Raw genomic sequence first — 19,221 nt, 5'->3', positions numbered from 1 at the left:
GACACCCACCCTCTCACCCGCAAGCATTGTCTAAAGGTCGCTCGCAAGTGCCAAGCTCAGGGGGCTGAAAAATGTGTGCAAGGATGCCCCCTTGTGGGAGAAATGAAACCCGCAGTCCAGGAAGCACCCTTGGCTTCAGCCAGCTCTGGCACAATACAAAATCAACAACAGGGAGACAAAAAAAAAAAATTATGAAAACGCCATGCTTCTGAATGACTAATGTGTCACTGAGGAAATGAAAATCAAGAACCTTCCTGGGGCCCGGCTGCGTGGCCTAGCGGCTAAAGTCCTCGTCTTGAAAGCCCCGGGATCCCATATGGGCGCAGGTTCTAATCCAGGCAGCTCCACTTCCCATCCAGCTCCCTGCTTGTGGCCTGGGAAAGCAGTCGAGGACGGCCCAATGTGGGAGACCCGGAGGAGGTTCCAGGTTCCCAGCTTCGGGTCGGCGCGCACCAGCCATTGCGGCTCACTTGGGGAGTGAATCATCAGACGGAAGATCTTCCTCTCTGTCTCTCCTCCTCTGTGTATATCTGGCTGTAATAAAATGAATAAATCTTTAAAAAAAAAAACTTTCCTGAAGAAAATACTATTGTATGATCTATGAGTCAGAAAAGAATTTAATGAGAAAGTATTTAAAGAAATGAAACTTAAACAAACAACAACAACAGCAAAAACCCCAAACATCAAAATCCGTGAGATTCAGTTTCTGGTGACCCAATTCCAGTTCTCATTGCAGTTACCTGCTAATGTGCATGGTGGGAGGCAGAAGGCCGAGTGCCCAGCCCAGCCCGCGTTGTTGCAGGTGGGAGACCTCTGCCTGCCCTGTAAAGCTGGAACAGGGAGTGTAATTCTGGCCTTCCGCCTGGGTGGCAGGAACTAAGGTGCTTGAGCCACCACTGCTGCCTCTCAAAGTCTGCGCTGGTAGACAGCCGGAGTCAGGTGCTGGTGCCAGGAACAGAACCCAGACATTCGGAAGTATGATGCAGGGCTTGCCACAGTGAAGCTGCGCACCAGCTCAGCAATGTTTAAATTTAACGCAGTTTCATGTGGTGTTTATGGTATGTCAGGTACTGCTTGATGTACCTGACAATAACCCTAGTACGTAATGACTGTTGTTGGCCTCATTCTACACATGGGTAGACTGAGACACGAGGAGATTAATCCTCTGCCTCAGGTCACGGAGCTTGGGAGTGGCCGGCAGCACTTGCCGGTCCAGAGCCCCTGTGGGCCATTATGCCATGCTTACTCTCTATGCTGTGCCACCGTTCATTATAGTCTGACCTGTTGATTTCCATGTGAACTGCGCATAGCCTGACTTGCAGGCTTGGTAGGTAGTCCTGACCCCAAGTGGTCACAATGGCTGGAGCTGAGTTAATCCAAAGCCAGGAGCTTCTTATAGGTCTCCCATGCATGTGGATACAGAGTGCCAAGGCTTTGGGTTCATTCTCCACTGCTTTCCCAGGCCACAGCAGGGAGCTGGATGGGGAGTGGAGCAGCTGGGACACGCACCAGCACGCATATGGGATCCTGGTGCATGAAGGCAAGGACTTAGCCACTGTGTAATTACATCAGGCCTGATAAGTAGCTTTCTTAAGGTTCATGGAAAACGGGATTGAGAAGGGCATTTGCACGTGACTTCCTAAACACAGCGCCACTTTCACTATGCACAGTCACCGTGGGATTCTAAAGAAGCTGCTGCTGATACCCACCCCACTCCATGGCTTTGTTCTGCCCCCAACTCCGGTTTGGGATCTGATGCAGTGTTCTGCTGGCCCTGGTGGTCTCCTAACTACCCGCTGCCTTTTCTGTCCTGCAGTGAGCTTTGAAGGCTGCACCGGCCGCCCCAGGACGGCTTACTTCTCTGACGACTCCCGGTTCCAAGTGGGCACGGATGGTGTGGTCACAGTCAAACGGCCCCTGCTGCTGCACAACCCGGAGACCAGCTTTCACGTCCACGCCTGGGACTCCAGCTACCGAAAACTGTCTACCAGAGTCACACTGAAGGCTGTGGGGCGCCACCGCAACCACCGGCACCACCATTCCCATGTACGTAGAGGGCAGGGCTGGGCAGGGAGGGCATGGGTGTTCCCTTCGGATCCAGGTGGCTGATCCAGAGCCCAAATGGTGGGCACTTGGGCAATGTTGAATGGATTGCCAATGTACCTCCAGCAGGTGCCAACTCTACCTCTGGCCTGTCCCTCCTGACAAAGTCAGTCCCAGACCAGAACTCCAGGTCTAACTGACCTAATTGATTTTGAGGGGGTTGTTGTTGGGGTTGATTAGAGTAGGGTGGTGGGTGAAGGCACAACCCCCTGTGTAACATGGAACGCCAGTCCTGCCATTTGGCACCTGAGCAACCCTGGAGAAGCAGTTTCCTGTTGATTGTTTTGTTTGCTGATCTGAGCAGTGAAGTTGATGCGGGAGGCTGAGCATGTCGGTACGTGGCAAATGCTGGGAGCGCACGGGGCATTCGAGAAGTTCTTGTCCCTGCCGGCTGCTCCTAACCCTGCCCACCACTCCAGGGGGGCTCTCTGGTCACTGTACTCTGTACCTTCCCAGTGGTGGGGGATGAAACAATGGGAAGCTTGCCACATGTACAGTCATTACCCGTGCTTAAAGCTTGAGTGTCCTTCAGTCCAAGCTTGTCTGGGACCAGAAGCGTTAACGATTTCATGTTTCTGGGATATTGGCACACATACAGTGCGACACCGTGGGAGCGAGCACCCAGCCTAAAGGTAGAATTTGTTTGTGCTGCTCTAGACCTGACACACACTGCCTGAAGGCAGTCTCGTACGACCTGTCTCATAATCTCGTGTTTGAAATAGAACCCCGTGGCCTGGAGTTACCTACACGGGCCACGGCAGAACCAAGGGGCTTTGAGTTGGGAGCCTTCACGGTGCATTTGCCTGCCCACCCCAAAGCTTTGGACATGCGGGGTGGCTGTGGGTAGACGCACGTGTGTCTTCCTAGATCCTTGAGATTTGCGGAGGTTGTTCCTAAAGCCACGTGCACTGCCTCACTCCCACCGTGTGGGGCGTGTCACCTGGCTCCTCTGGCTGCCTTGTCCACAGGGAGTAGGTTCCAGGCTCTGGAGGCTTTGAGCCTGCTTCCTGCTCGGCTCCCTGGAGACTCCTGAGAGGCTTAGGAATTTAGTTGCCCCCCCCTAATTGATTTTTCTCAATTCTGTAATTAGACCAGAAAAATGAGGATCTTGATAGAACTATATAAACATCACTTCCTCCTTGGGTCTTCGGTTAGCCCATTATTCTTGTGAGAAAGTTCAGCCCAGTGAGTTCTGTAAGATTCGTTTATTTGAAAGGTGGAGCAGCTTCGGGAAATCTGGCAACCAGTCATTCACACCCCAAATGGCTGTAGCAGCTGGAACTGTGGAAGCTGGCGTTTTCTGCTGCCTTCCTGTTGCAGAAAGCTGGATCCAAAGCTGAGAACTGGGGACGCTGGCTGCTGGGACTCTGACAGGGGCTAAGCCAGTAATGCGGTGGCTTAACCCATGGCGCCCCAGCAGCAGCCCAAGCTCTAGATAGCATGGTGTATAGAAGCTTCTGAGAACCAAAAGGACAGTTGAGCTTAGTTCTTCAGTGTTTCCTATTTGCGTGTGCTGGCTTTGCCTCCATGTCCATGTCTGCCGGAACGGGACTGGGGGTTCAGAGTCTGTGTTAGGCAAAGCTGCAGATCACAGCGCTGTGGGCAGAATGCTCTTCTGCCACTTAAGGAAGCCCGAGGCGTGACTTCCAGCGGACAATCTGCATAGCCGTCCGCAACCTGGGTTCTTCCCATCTGCTCTGCTCTGTCACCCTGAAGGATGGCACATGATCCGAGGAGGCTGCCAGAGCTCCGGTCATCACCGTGTTATCCTGGACAATAAGGAGAAGGGTGAAAAAAGCACAAAATGTACTGCTTTAATTATCTCTGCCATTTCAGAAACCTTTATGTAATTTTCAACCAACTACTGTATGTATGTCTCATTGGTTGTAACTATCTGAAAGAGAGATTAATCAGATTTTCTCTATGAGAATCCTCTTGTGTTTGAGCAACAGGGAACCTTTCATGGTCCACTTTCCAATTGTCCACAGTAGCTGGGACTGGGCTAGTCAGCTGCCCAGAGGCAAGATAGTATCCCTGCTTTAGAGATGAGGCAACCGTGATGCTGAGAAGGGAAGGACTCTGCCCTGGGCAGGGAGTGTCCCCGGTGAGGACTGAGAGTCCAGAGCCTGCCTTGACCTGGCTGGGCTGCTTTCCTAAGAGATAAACACAGGGCGGGAAGGGCCAAGGGGCTGTGCGTTGATGCGTGCGTAAGTGCCTGCCCATGTCAGTGTATGTGTACGCATGCGTGCGTGCACAAGTGCAGACAAGCAGAATCAGGGAAGAGTTCAGGTGTGATGTTGGTCGCTTCTCATCTTTATGATGTGCATCTTGACTCACGGAACGCCAGGGAAATAGGACTTGAATCTAACTTGGATAATGGTCTGTGACCGCGACTGAACAGTCTCAGGTGGATGGAGGAGGATGGAGTTTTCTTCCACTCATTTGCAGACACTAGAATCATCTGGAAGATCTCTGTCCCTCTTCAGCTCTGGTTTCCCTGAGTGTGTGCAGAGTCGTGACTGTGCACAGAAACTGTTCGATACAAATTGCTGCTGTCTCAGATGACCAGCTCTGCACTGATCAGAGGAGCTCCCAGGCTCCATTGCCCATAACTCTGCTTGGGGATCCCAGACCTCTGGGAAGGATGTAAGAGAAGATGAATTAAAGACCCCTGAGCCTCTAGCAGTTGTCATTTCTGAAATGAAATCCCTGTAATGTTCTTGGAAAGGGGACCCGTACTTTTTGTAGCCTAGATGGACTCCACTTCCAGGTTCTGATAGCAAACCCTGAAACCTCATTGTGTGTGCCTGATGCACATACCAAGAGGAGAAAAGGGAATGCTGTCTTTTGTTTGTTTGTTTGTTAAGATTCTTCTTATGTGAAAAGCAGAGTTAAAACAAAGGAGAGAGAGAAACAGAGAATCTTCCATCCATTGGCTTACTTCCCAAAGTAGCTGCAACAGTCAGAGCTGGGCCTTTCTGAAGCCAGGAGCTGGGAGCTTCTTTTGGATCTCCTACATGGGTGTAGGGGCCCAAGCCTCCTTTGCTTTTCCAAGCTTCTTAGCAGGGAGCTGGGTAGGAAGAACAGGAAGGATTTTTTTTAAATGACATCACATGGAAATATTTTTTTAAGATTTATTTATTTTTATTGGGGAGTCAGATACACAGAGAGAAGGAAGGATAGAGAGATGAAGATCTTCCATCCCATGATTCACTCCCCAAGCAGCCACACGGCCAGAGCTGAGCCAATCCGAAGTCAGAATCCTGGGGGCTTCTTCCAGGTCTCCCCTGGGTGCAGGGTCCCAAGGCTTTGGGCTGTCTGCTACTGTTTTCCCAGACCACAAGCAAGGAGCTGAATGGGAAGGGGTGGGGGGCTTCGTGATTAGAACCGGCACCCATATGGAATCCCAGGGTGTGTAAGATGAGGACCTTAGCCACTAGGCTACTGTGCTGGGCCCAGCAGCCAGGATTTGAACTGACACCTGTATGGGATGTTGGCAGCACAGGTGGAGGCTTAGGTGGTTGTGCTATGGCACTGGTCCCAGGGGAACCCCATCCATTATGGCAGAGGGATTAATGAATCGGGTCTTGGCTATTCTGTTGGAAGGATGTCGGTTGCGTATGTCATTGGTGAGAGAAGCTGTCATTAAATTAAAACCATGCAGTGCCCTTGAGGGGCCAAGTTTCCGCTGAATTCTCACTTTGTTCCTCCTCTTTCCTTGAAGGATTCGCCCCCTGGGACCCAGCCGGAGGTGCTCACCTTTCCCGAATCCCACCATGGTCTCAGAAGGCAGAAGCGAGACTGGGTCATTCCGCCCATCAGTTGCCCAGAAAATGAAAAGGGCCCATTTCCTAAAAACCTGGTTCAGGTACAGAAGGACGTTTCTGATATGGGAGGGATTTCTCAGAGCAGGACTGGAGAGGGAAGGCAGAGGGCCCGACACGGCTTTTCATTTCTGTCCTTCAGATCAAGTCCAACAAGGACAAAGAGACCCAGGTGTTCTACAGCATCACCGGCCAGGGAGCCGACAAGCCCCCCGAGGGTGTTTTCATCATCGAGAGGGAGACGGGGTGGCTGAAGGTGACAGAGCCTCTGGACCGAGAGCACATTGCCAAGTACACTGTGAGTGCCTCCTGGCGGTGGGGAGCAGCAGATGACACCAGGCGAAGGCTGGCGTGTGGTGTCCCTCTTGTGTCCCCAGGGCAGGTGCCTCACTGGACAGCTCTCAGCCCACTAGGGAGAAGTGATGGGGCGCTGGGGAGCGGTGGGACTGAGTTTTTTCCTGTCTTAGAAAAACAGGAAGGACAGTGCTCATGTACCACGTGTGGGTGGGGACCCAGGATGCCAACCTGCCCTGGCCCTAAAGAAGCCAGTGGTGATACTCAGGGAGGTAGGAACCCGGTCTGGGACCTGGTTCCTGCAAGGTAGCAGAGTTCATGGAGAACGGCAGTGATGGGTTGAAGACAAATGCAGCTAAGTCCCCGCGTGCTTCAGCCAGAAGGACCAGAGTGCATGGATTTCACCCTGTTTGTAATAAGTTGGTGTACCGTCCTTTCCCCTTGGTCCCTGCTCAGGCCTGATGTCCTTGTAGGTACATTGGACTTGGTGACTGTGTTCCAGCTCCTCCCGATGTCACTGAAGCAACCCCTAAGGCATGGGGAAATGGGAATGGTCTAAGGGTGAAAGTACAGGCTTGGAGGAGCCCACCGCGCTCTCTGGCCGTTCTCCACCCTTCCTTCCTTGTCTGGGCCTGAGTAACCCTGTGCTGGTCCCCACAGCTCTTCTCTCATGCCGTGTCATCCAATGGGAATGCGGTCGAGGACCCCATGGAGATTGTGATATCGGTAACAGATCAGAACGACAACAGGCCCGAGTTCACCCGGCCTGTCTTCGAGGGATCTGTTATGGAGGGTGCACTTCCAGGTGTGTACAGCAAAGGGCGCCTCATGGCCCAGGCCCCATCGTGACCTGGATGCTGGAGTCTGGGGTCATGTCACCGAGGTTGACTCTTCCTGTGGGCAGAACTTGTTTGGGAGCCTGTGTGTGTGTGTGTGTGTCTGTCCCATGTGGGGAACGTCCCTGTTGCAGGGACATGTTTCCAATGGGATGGTGAGAATGGCCTCCCAACTGAGACCAGTTCCTGCATGGTGCCTTCACCCGGTGCTGTCTTTCCCATCACACTCTTCTCCCTCCTTGGTCGTCCGCACTTGTGTGGCTACCGTTCCCATGCCTTGCTGGATTGGGCTGCCAGTGCCTGGCTGTTGCAGGCATTTGGTCAGAGCTCTGACCACCAAGTAAATAAGAAAAAGTTTAGAAAGCAGAGTGCAGGGAGCCGGAACATGCTGGCATCCGAGCTGCCCTCCTCTGTTTCTTGGGGTGGAACTGGCCCAAGGGCAGTCATCAGCTGCCATGTGACTGCTCTTATTCTTCCTCTCTGCTGGCACCAGGAACCTCTGTGATGCAGGTCACAGCCACAGATGCTGACGATGACGTCAACACCTACAATGCCGCCATCGCTTACGAGATCCTCAGCCAGGATCCCGAGCTGCCTCACCAGAACATGTTTATGATCAACCGGAACACAGGCGTCATCAGCGTGGTCGCCACCGGCCTGGACCGAGAGGTTCGGAGGACTGGGGGCTGGGACTGGAGGGAGTTAGCTGCTGCGAGCTGGTACCAAAGCTGCTTGTCCCTTAGTGGCCATCTGAACGTGTGTGCAGGTATCTGCCTGAAGACAGCATCTGGGCCTCTTGCAGGGGGTGTCCTGACTCTGCATTCCAGACCAGGGCCCGGGCTCGGGGACTTTGGGTCTGGTCCCCAGCCTCTGTGTGCTTGGTCTCTTTGCAGACTTACCCCACGTACACCCTAGTGGTTCAGGCTGCCGACCTCCAAGGCGAAGGGCTCAGCACAACGGCAGTGGCTGTGATCACGGTCACCGACATCAACGACAACCCTCCCATCTTCGACCCCACCACGGTAATCCTGCAGCTGTGCTGGCCCCGGGAGCTGGGCTCACCATTGCTCCCGGGGAGGCTCCCCACCCTGGGCCATGTTGATTTCACACCCAGTGGCAGACATCATCTCAGCAGCTTCTGGCCCCAAGGTCTGCTGGCAAAGGGCTACAGAAGAGTAGACAGCACCCTGAAACCAAGTGTCTCCCTTGTAGGCCTTACAGGATTTCATTTCCTCATGGGGCAAATATTTCCTGAGTCAATACACTGGAGGGATAATCACAAACAAGGCAGACAAAGGTTCTGTTATGTGCAGTTTAGTGTCTGCCAGGGAGACATTGACTAATTGACATGGATTATCAAATGCCAAGTGTGTTACATACATTCGGGAAGAGGCGAGTGAAAGCTGAATGGAAGAACTTATTGTATTGGTTAGGAATTGATTTGTTGGCTAAATACATAAACCTGACTATTACAGTTGAAACACACAGGGTTGACTTTTTCTCTAATGTAGCAAAAAGCCCAGAGGTGGGGGTGAGATGCCCTTTGCTGAGGCCACTTGTCACCTAGTATGATGACAGTAAAGACCAAAACTGCTCAGACTTGCTGTCCCCCGTCCTCAGTATAATGCTTCCATCCATCTTGTCCCCTTGAGGCCCCAAATGGCTGCTGGAGCTCCAGCAGTCCTTTGTGTACTCCACTCAGGAAGGAGGCAGTAGAAGGGGTCTCAAATGGCATAGCTGCCGAGTCGGCTGCTCTTGGGAACAGCAACTTCTGCGCTGAGCTAGTCCATGGGTTGCTCATACCTCCTTGGTGGGCCAGGTGGCAGGCAGTGTGTTACTAGGCATGGGCCTGCCACCACCGACACAGTGTAGAGGGAAGGAGATTGGTGAGGTAGTTAACAGTTTTGCCATATAACCTAGTCACAGTGAGTACAAGGTGGCTTCCCAAAGTCAAGGAGTGACATCTAGATTAGGATGAGAAAGTCAGTTGAGGGTAGTCCAGGAGAGGGTGGAAAGGTGGTTTAGGGAGGGGGATCAGTGTGTACAGAATGCCCAGAGTCCAGAGGGAGTTTGGTATTCAAGGAGAAAGCCAGTTGGACTGAGGGGAGTGACCCTGATCAGGTGCTGTCCAGGGCCTGGCAGATGGAGGGGAGGATTTTATTAAGTCCTGAGCATCAGGCTTGTCACCAGAGGGCCCTCCACAGGGGCTCCCATGAAGGTGAATGCTGGAGAGTGGGTAGGATAGGGCTGCTGGGACCTGACTTATACACTTAACTTGAGTCCCTGCCAGCAGCCAGGCTGACATGTGCTGGGGGTCTCATGGGTACCAGTTGCTGCATGGATAGGAAACACAACCCCTGCGTGGTCTGTCCACATCACACCTTCTCCCAGAAACTTGGGTCAGAAGGGCTCCATTTTCCCCTGGGCCCTGGCCCCATGCCATGTAGACAGATTGGGGTGTGTGAGGATGACCTGTCTCTCGTTTGCCCTGCAGTACGTGGGCCAGGTGCCCGAGAATGAGGTCAACTACCTGGTAGCCACGCTTAAGGTAACCGACAAAGACGCCCCCAACACTGCACCGTGGTTGGCCCAGTACACCATATTGAATGACCCTGAAGGCCAGTTCGAAGTCACCACGGACCCAGTGACCAACGACGGGCTCCTAAAGACAGCCAAGGTTTGTGTGGTACCAGGAGGGGCTATCCTCACCATGTTCACGCCCTTGTCGCCTGAGGTCTTCTCGGGTATGGAGGGGTCAGTCTTGGCTGCTGTAGGGGATGGCTATCCCAGGCACTGGTGGCCCTATGTGGGGTTGGTGTGACCTTTAGGTTCTAGTGGGAAATCAGAATGCTTGGATACTGTCCCATCCTTCATGCAAGAGGCTGTCCCTTTTCAGACCCCACCTCATTTTTGCAAATGACAGGGAAGAAACATGGTTTATGGGTACCTACTCTTTTTTTTTTTAATTTTAATTTTTATTGATAATTACATGGCGGGAGGGGATTGAGGATTAGGGAAAAGTAGGTGAAATCATTGTTTCCAGATTCTCTATTTTTTCTTGTCTGAGGAAAGGGGAGAGTTAAAAGGGGAAGCCACACCCAGCCTCCCAGATGTCCCAGTACCCAGGGATGGGGAACTGCCCACCTAATATCAATTCGGGGTCTCAATGTAGTGCATGTTCTGAGGGTTCTGACCAAGTGAAATGCTGTTGATTTTGCTGATCCAGGGGTGAGGCAACCCTCCCAGTGTCCATTTACTGATCTAGTTGATCTCAAGTCTCCATTCATTTTTGCTGTCCTTGTTTGCTGGGGTAGTTGTCCAATTTGTTCTGTTCTCCTTCCTCTGCTGTGGTAGCAAATGAACTGCCATATTCTCCATGTGCATCAGGGTCTCTGTTCACAGCTTCGCCTTTTTTGCTTGCACGCAGGTCCAAGGACCAGGGCCAGGCAAACCCAAACCTTGCCAGATGTCCCACCCCTAGAGTCTCTACTCTTATGACAAATTCTTTCAATGCCAGAGAGACAGATCTTTCTCTCTTTTTCAGATTTTTTTTTTATTGCAAAATCAGATATACAGAGATGAAGATCCTTCTTCCCCTGATTCTCTCCCCAGACGGCCGCAGTGGTCGAAACAGAGCTGATCTGAAGCCAGGAGCCAGGAGCCTCCTCTGAGTCTCTCACAAGGGTGCAGGGTCCCAAGGCTTTGGGCCATCCTTGATTGCTTTGCCAGGCCACAAACAGGGAGCTGGATGGAAGCGGGGCTGCCAGGATTAGAACCTGCGACCATTTGGGATCCTGGCACATTTAAGATGAGGACTTTAGCTGCTAGGCTACCGTGCTGGGCCTGAGACAGAGGTCTTTAAAAAAAAATTTTTTTTAAAAGATTTATTCATTTTTTTTAATTTGAAAGGCAGATTTACAAAGTGAAAGAGAGATCAGTTGATCTCCCATCCTCTGGTTCACTTCCCAGAAGGCCACCATGACCCTGACCATATGGGATGCCTGTACCTCCATCCGATGGAAGGAAGATCAGCATACTGTACCCTCGTGTTTGCCCCCAAAATGGATGTATTTGAAAAGTAGAGTTACAGAGAAGGAGGAAGAGACAGATCTTCCATCATCTGGTTCACTTCCCAAATGGCCACAGTGGTCAGAACTGGGCCGGTTTGAATCTAAGAGCCAGGAACTTCTGGGTCTCCCATGTGAGAACAAGAGTCCAAGCACTTAGAATATCTTGTTATGTTTTCTTAGGCCCATGATCAGGGAGCTAGATCAGAAGTAGAGCAGCTGGAACTTGAACCAGTGCCCATGTGCCACAGGTGGAAACCTAATTTGCCATGCCACTATGCCAACCCCTAAAACCTCAGTTTTGTTTTTATTTTTTGTTTGGTATTTTCATTTTCCAAAGATTTATTTATTTGAAAAATAAAGTTACAGAGAAAGGAAGAGAAGGCACTTCTGTATTCTGGTCCTGCTGGTTCACTCTGCAGATGGCTCCAAAGCCAGGAGCCAGGAGCCTGGAACTTCACTCAGATCTCTGTGGGTGGCAGGAACCCAAGCATTTGGACCGTCAGCTTTCCCAGGCGCGTGGCAGGGAGCTGGGTCCTCAGCCTGGCTTTGTTCCTTCCTTAGGGTCTGGACTTTGAGGCCAAGCAGCAGTATATCCTCCACGTGAGCGTGCAGAACGTGGTCCCCTTCGAGGTGGCTCTCCCCACCTCAACAGCCACAGTGACCGTGGATGTGATGGATGTGAATGAAGCTCCTATCTTCATGCCTCCTGAGAAGAAGGTGGAGGTGCCCGAGGACTTTGGCGTGGGCCTGGAAATCACGTCCTACACCGCCCGCGAGCCGGACACGTTCATGCAACAGAAGATAACGTACGTGGGCGCGTTCTCAACTGCTTGCCGTCATCTGGGTGTCTTTGTGTCCGTGTATATGCACACACTGTTAGCTCTTTGCTGCACACCTTTTCCTTTCCCTTCATGATCCGTCTTCGTGTTTATTTACTCATCTGAAAGGCAGAGAAAGAACAAGCGCAAGGTCCTGTTTGCCCTTTCGCTGTGGGGGCCAGACCAAGGACCAGGAACTCTGCCAGGTCTGCCATGTGAGTGAACGGAGCACAGCTCTTCGAGTCGTCACTGCTGCCTCCCCGGGTCTGTGTGGGCAGGAGTCCTATCTGGGAACTCCGCTATGGGAGTCGGGCATCCTAAGCAGAATCCTAATTATACCATGTGCCCACTTCCTACAGGAAACCTAGCTCTCATGTGCCTGTTTGCTTTGCATTCTTGTAGCCATGTGATTCTAGTTCATATACATGACACTGGGTTCTAAGGAGCGTACTGTTTATTTCTTACACTTGACAGTACAACTGTGGATGCTGAAATCCCAGGTTGAGGCCACCCAGCTGTGACACTAGCCTTAAAATACACTTTTTTGTGTGTGTACATAATAATGTATTGCTTATAATTCTAGGCGGTCCAACCTTTAAGGCTTGGTAGGGTGTGTTTCTTTACATAAATTTTGAACAGCGAAAAGGCAAAACCAGTTATATAGGATTTCATGTGGTAATGAATTCTGTAGCTTTTTTAAAAGTCCATTTATTTATACATTCATTTGAAAAGCAGAATGACAGGGGCTAGCATGATGCCATGGGTTCAATAGCCGTTTATGATGTTGGCACCTCCTGTCGGCTCCCCATTTCCGATCCCGACTTGTCTACTTCCCATCCAGCGCCCTCCTGCTGCGCTTGGGAAGACAGAGGAAGATGTCTGCAGTACTTGAGGCCCTGCCACCAAGGTGGGAGACCAAGGTGGAATTTCAGGCTCCTGGCTTTAGTATGGCCCAGCCCCGACTTGCCATCATTTGGGGAGTGGGTCAGGGCACAGAAGAGCAGCAGATCTCTGTCTCTCAGCCTTTCAAAACATTGTTGAAAAGGAACAGAATGGCATTGGGATGGTCCACGGTTGGTGAGAGGCAAAGAGACGTGCTAGCTGAGTGCCAGATATGGTCCTGAACTAGGAAGTACATTGGCTTCTAAAACACCGCATGCTGGGTGGAGGATTCATTTACTCTGATGGTGTCCGTCAAAGTTTAATTTCTTAGAATTCATACAATCCAGTGCATTTGTTCCTGGGACATAAGTTCATGAAGTGAGATGGTCAGGGATGGGCAGTGGTGTGTGTCTGGAATGCGCGAGCCAGCACGGGTGATGGCACATTAGCGATTCTGAGTCCTGGTGGAGGCCAGACGTGTGGTCCCCACCCAGATTCATACAGCAGCCTTTCTGTGGTGCTGATCAGTCTTGGAATAAAGACAGCTGGAGCTGCCTGAGACAGGCAGAGGTGCCTCAGCTTCTTCAGCTCTGCTCGGTTTGCTGTCCCCGTTCCTAGCCAGAGCTTGTGTGTCTTCTCAGGTATCGGATTTGGAGAGATGCTGCCAACTGGCTGGAGATTAATCCTGAGACGGGTACCATCTCTACGCGGGCTGAGATGGACCGAGAAGACACAAACTACGTGAAGAACAGCACCTATACAGCCATCATCATCGCCACTGACAATGGTAGGGAGGCCTATGTGTGCCCGGCCTGCTTGCCCCAGTTTGGTAGAGAGACGGAGAAAAATGAATCCTGTTTGATGGTTGCATCTCTGAAAGCTTACAACACAGCTGAGCCTTGCCGAAACTGAAGAGCCTAAGAACGCAATCCAGGTCTCTCATGTGGGTGACAAGGACCCAAGTACTTGAGCCATCATACAGTGCCTCCCAGAATCCAGTTAGCAGGAAGCTGCATTACAAGTGGAACAGTTGCGACTCAAAATGGAACCCATATGGCCTGCCTGCAAAAGGGGTAGAGGCTTCACTTGCTATGCCACAGCACCAGCCCCAAGATAATTCTTGATTAGAAAGAAAGAGTCTTGCTAACCAGGCATGACTGTAGGTCTGAGACAGATTTTCTGGTTGTTTGCTGATGTTCATAGTGCTGGGTCCTTGAGGAGTATTTTTTCGTACTGCCTTCAGCTGGGTCCTAGGCCAGGATTTCAAAGCAATGCAAATGGAGTGTGAACTCACAAATCTGTTTTGAAAAGCAACAAACAACAGCTCCAGAAGACTCAACTCCTCTGAGAAGTGGCCGGAAAGTGGCCACACAGGCTCAGGATAGGGAGAACTGGTGAGGGCTGGGGGCAGGTAAGGAGGACATTAGCAAAAGTGCCTGCCTAGGGCATTCTTGGTGGGGGCCTAGGTTGCCCAATGTTGTCAGGCCAGGGACCAGGCGTGGTGGAGATCTGCTCAGTCACAAGCGGAAGGGCTGTGGTGATAGGAAGGAGGCCCGTGAGAAAGAACCACGGCTGAGAACTGGCTTGGTGGAGGCAATGGGGAGCTTCTCGTGTGTTTCTGACTCGTGATGTTTCCTCTGACTTGTTCTAGGTTCCCCAGTTGCTACTGGAACGGGTACCCTGCTCCTAATCCTGTCCGATGTGAATGATAACGGGCCCGTCCCTGACCCTCGTAGGATGGACTTCTGCCAGAGGGACCCCCAGCCTCAGCTCATAAACATCATCGACCCTGACCTCCCTCCCAACACATCACCCTTCACAGCCGAGCTCACCCATGGGGCCAGCGTCAACTGGACCATCGAGTACAGTGATCCACGTGAGTGATGCACTTCCTCCTCTTCGCCTTCATCCCTCTGCTTCTCCTGTGCGTCCGTAGTCCCCAGACGTCACCCCTACTTCTGCTGAAATTTGCCTCCTTGGGCCTTGCACAAAAGCCACTATGCAGGATCTTTTTTTCCCCCTCTAGAATGAACTTCTCTCTCTCTCTCTCTCTCTCCCCATTCTGGTCCCATCTTTTAACATGGTTGCTTTTCCCAGGCCAAGAGTCCATCATTTTGAAGCCAAAGAAGACCTTAGAGTTGGGTGACTACAAAATCAACCTCAAGCTCGTGGACAACCAGAATAAAGACCAGGTGACTACCCTGGACGTGCTCGTGTGCGACTGTGAAGGAACCGTCAACAACTGCATGAGGGCCAACTACGTGGAGGCAGGGTTGCAAGTGCCCGCCATCCTGGGAATCCTTGGAGGAATCCTGGCTTTGCTAAGTAAGTGCAGCCGCAGCTGTTTTAGCATTGGTGGCTTGCGTGGGGGCGGCTTGACCAGAGTGCTGGTTAAACTGAGCGAAGGATGAGATCTTTCTCCTAAGCAATGTTTCAGTTTCAGGGGTGATTTGTTGGAGACTGGGAGGCCGTCCCTATCCCTGGAGTTAGCAAGGACTCCATGTTGCTTTTGTTTTGCTTTTTACCTTCCTAAACTTGAGAGCCTACAAGTCACGTGAGCCTTTTGACAGCGATTTTGATCCAGTGGATCTGTGTGGGGCCTCAGCCTGCATTTCTAAGCACCCTCTGAGTGATTATGAAATGCAGATTAGCAAGGCCTCTGGGTCTGAGTTCTGTGTGGTTGGGGCCTGTTGGTGCCTTGTGATGTCATGCCCAGCCCTGTATCTGCCATCGGAAACAACCCCTGGTATGGGTGGCAAGCGCCTTACATTCTAAGTGACCCATCATAGGGCAGGGAATTGTATTGTTTATTTGGATAAGGCTTTTGGCATATTTCTGACTACGTGTCTTTCTTTTTTTTTTTTTTTTTTTTTAATGCAAGTTCTTTTAAAGATTTATTTTATTTTCATTACAAAGTCAGATATACTGAGAGGAGGAGAGATAGAGAGGAAGTGGAGCTGCCGGGATTAGAACCAGCGGCCATATGGGATCAAGGCGAGGACCTTAGCCACTAGGCCACACTGCCGAGCCCAAGACTACGTGTCTTTCTGACTGTACTTCCGTAACACCTGAGAAACATTCCCCAGGTTAGGCCCAGGGGCACAGTGAAGTAAGTTGCTGTTTGCAAACATCAGCCTTCGGTAACCTGGCTTCTCTGCTTCTCACACTGCTTCTTGCTAGTGCCCCAGGGAAGATGCAGCGGTGGGTGGCCAGGTGCTTGGGACCCTGTCCCCACGGGGCAGACCTGTATGCAGTTGCCTGCCTCTGGCTTCAGCACGGTCCAGCCATGGTGGTTGTGGCCGTTTGTGGAGTGAACCACTGGATGGAGGATCTCTCTCTCTCTCACACTCTGCGTTTCAAATAAAGTGTCCTGAAAGCAGTCCCTGGCTAGGTGGAAGTTAAACAGCTTTTAGAGCTTGCACATACCATTTTTACCAAAGAAGAGGATAAGGCTCAGCTTATCCCTGAGTAGCAACCGTAACAGTCATCGGTCACGAGTAGGCCAAGCCCACCACCTGCTCATCAGCCTTCGTAGCTCCAGCTCCCTCAGAACCGAATCCCAGGTCCAACCCTGGTCTCTCCATCCCTTCTACCTGCTGAGGTCCTCGCTCCTGTTTCCTGTGCCACTTGCACTTTCCCCAGAAGAAGCCCAGTGCCAGTGACAGCCTTTGAGAGCCTCCTTAAAGCCCAAGGCCACCTTTGAATTCACGTTGCAAATGTTGGGCTGTAGCCAGTCCATGCAGGCCTGTGTGCATCTCCCGGATGGGTGTCTTTGTTTCATGTCTCAACTTTAAAAATAAATTGTATGTGTTTGAAAGGCAGAGTGACAGAGGCATAGATCCGGAGGTCTTCCATTTGGTTCATTCCCCTCAGTGCCTGTGGTTGCTGAAGCCGGGCCTCATCCAGGAGCTGGGATTGCCACCTTCCAGGTCTCCTGCGAGGGTGGCAAGGTCCCCAAGTCCTTGAGCCATCACAGGTTACAGGCTGCCTCCAGAGTGCTCATAAATGGTAGGAAGCAGAAGCAGAGCTGGGACGCGGACCCAGGCATTGCAGGAAGGGGTGTGAGCACCTCAATGCTGAGCCAGGCGCTCACACTGCAGCCCTGCGTGTCGGGGTGTGCCAAGCCTCTGGCTTCATGCCACTCATCGCCTTTGCTCTCTGTTGTCACCGCAGTCCTGCTGCTGCTGCTGCTGCTCTTTGTGCGGAGGAGAGCGGTGGTCAAAGAGCCGTTGCTGCCCCCTGAAGATGACACACGGGACAACGTGTACTACTACGATGAAGAGGGAGGTGGCGAGGAGGACCAGGTGGGTACTGAAAACCCTGGGGGAGCTCCAGAGACGTCTAGGGATTTGGGAGAAGCCACAATTAAGAGAAAGTCTTTGGGCCCAGTGTGGTAGCCTAGTGGCTAAAGTCCTCACCTTGAGTGCGCCAGGATCCCATATGGGCACTGGTTCTAATCCCGGCAGCCTCACTTCCCATTCAGCTCCCTGCTTGTGACCTGGAAAAGCAGTCGAGGACAACCCAAGGCCTTGGGACCCTGCACCCACGGGGGAGACCCAGAAGAAGCTCCTGGCTCCTTGGTTTAGATTGGCTCAGTTCTGGCCATTGCAGCCCCCTTGGGAGTAAATCAGCAGACGGAAGATTTTTCTCTGTCCTCCTCTATGTGTATCTCACTTTCCAATAAAAATAAAATAATTTTTTTTTAAAAGATTTATTTATTTTTATTACAAAGTCAGATATACAGAGGAGAGACAGAGAGGAAGATCTTCCATCCAATGAGTCACTCCCCAGGTGAGTCGCAATGGCTGATGCTGCGCCGATCCGAAGCCAGGAACCAGGAACCTCTGCTGGGTCTCCCACGCGGATGCAGGGTACCAAATCTTTGGGCCGTCCTCGACTGCTTTCCCAGGCCACAAGCAGGGAGCTGGATGGGAAGGGAAGTGGGGCTGCTGGGATTAGAACCTGCGCCCATATGGGATTCTGGCACGTTCAAGGCGAGGACTTTAGCTGCTAGGCCCCGCCGCCGGGCCCAAAATAAATCTATAAAAGAGAGCGCGAGAGAGAGAGCCTTTGAATCAGGCCTTCTGCTGATTGTTAAGAAATAGGCCTTGTCATTGGCCAGTGTCGTCGTGGCTGACACGGCTGGCCTTGATGGATCACTCAGGGTTCTTTGTCTTGAGATGAATGAACTGAGGCCCACGGCAAAGTGGCCTGCCCAGGGTCACACAGCCAGGGAGGGGTCGGCACTGCCAGCCTGGCATCTTTATCATCGTTGTCAGGACACAAACGTCCCTCAGAGCAGCTGATCTAGTTTAATGTTTTTTCTCTTTGGATACCAGGTTAGCTAAATTTCATTAGTCAGTTGGCTTTGGGGCTGGCTAATATTCAGACTGTATTTTCCTTGAATTTGGACAGTCTTGACTTGGTTTACCTGGCAGTCTGAGCGGGTCTGTGTGGCCAAGGGCACGAGGGGCCCAGCCCAGAATCTTGTGTTTGAGTCAGGCCGTCAGCGAGGCTCCTCCACAGGGCCCTGTGGTGTGGGGGAGGAGCTGGGATTCGGCTGTTAACGTACACTGAGGACAGTGAGCAGCACATGGGGCTGCATCCTGCCTTGTCAGCTGTTCATCTGGCTGCTGTTACACCCAGAATGGGTGCCCGCAGGTGGACAGTGTCCCTCTTGGTAGCAGGGGCATCAGCCAGTACCATGTCCCATCAACCGCTTGCGCCCCCGGGGATACAGGACTGCCTTCCGCCTGGTGGTCACACTTTTGCCTGTTTCTCCAAAGGACTTTGACCTGAGCCAGTTGCACAGAGGCCTGGATGCTCGGCCCGAAGTGATACGCAATGATGTGGCCCCGACCCTCATGAGTATGCCCCAGTACCGGCCCCGGCCCGCCAATCCCGATGAGATTGGGAACTTCATTGATGAGGTGAGCGAGCTGGATCCAACAGGCTCTTGGGATGCTTGCCTTTGTCTCTGAGTCCTCGCTGTTGATGCCTGTCCTGTCTGAATCTTGGGATGGCTCTTGGTCTGTTCGCAGGGACCATTTAGTAGATCTATAGAGGAAGCCAGAGAGTCAAAGAAAACGCAGCTTGGTTTCCAGCAGGGGTTCCTCCTCCATTGTGAGCTGGGAGTTGATGTTAAGTGTGCATTTCGAGTCTCCCACTAGAGCCAGAGAAAGTGTCCACATTATATGTGTCAGAAGTCCATTCAGCTCCCTATAGGAGAAGGGTAAGCGGATAGGAGTAGATTCATCTGCAGACCTTAGGGGGAGCGTTCAGAGTTCATGCCACTTTGTACTCCGTCATCTGAGCATGCAAATCCTTGCCCTACTTGTTAATGCGTGATCACAAAGTGGCTGCTGTGTTTCCACGCCTTGGGTTTATATCCTAG

At 51.9% G+C, this 19,221-nt stretch overlaps 1 protein-coding gene across 1 annotated transcript in view; it reads left to right on the top strand.

The window, feature by feature from the left end:
- The window catches only part of CDH1 (cadherin 1), a 63,293-nt gene that overhangs the window by 41,983 nt on the left and 2,089 nt on the right, over positions 1–19,221 (top strand). Inside the window, exons 3-15 of the mRNA XM_004583976.2 lie at positions 1,817–2,046; positions 5,828–5,971; positions 6,070–6,225; positions 6,882–7,026; positions 7,551–7,726; positions 7,951–8,079; positions 9,552–9,734; positions 11,689–11,933; positions 13,469–13,614; positions 14,479–14,703; positions 14,925–15,152; positions 17,001–17,131; positions 18,614–18,757. Of these exons, the coding sequence (XP_004584033.2) occupies positions 1,817–2,046; positions 5,828–5,971; positions 6,070–6,225; positions 6,882–7,026; positions 7,551–7,726; positions 7,951–8,079; positions 9,552–9,734; positions 11,689–11,933; positions 13,469–13,614; positions 14,479–14,703; positions 14,925–15,152; positions 17,001–17,131; positions 18,614–18,757 (2,282 nt within the window). The remainder of the gene's footprint in view (positions 1–1,816; positions 2,047–5,827; positions 5,972–6,069; positions 6,226–6,881; positions 7,027–7,550; positions 7,727–7,950; positions 8,080–9,551; positions 9,735–11,688; positions 11,934–13,468; positions 13,615–14,478; positions 14,704–14,924; positions 15,153–17,000; positions 17,132–18,613; positions 18,758–19,221) is intronic.

Source organism: Ochotona princeps, chromosome 16, assembly GCF_030435755.1.
Source record: "Ochotona princeps isolate mOchPri1 chromosome 16, mOchPri1.hap1, whole genome shotgun sequence".
Classification (NCBI taxonomy): Eukaryota; Metazoa; Chordata; class Mammalia; order Lagomorpha; family Ochotonidae; genus Ochotona; species Ochotona princeps.
Note: the sequence above shows the minus strand (reverse complement) of the source record. Positions and strands in the feature narration are given on the sequence as shown.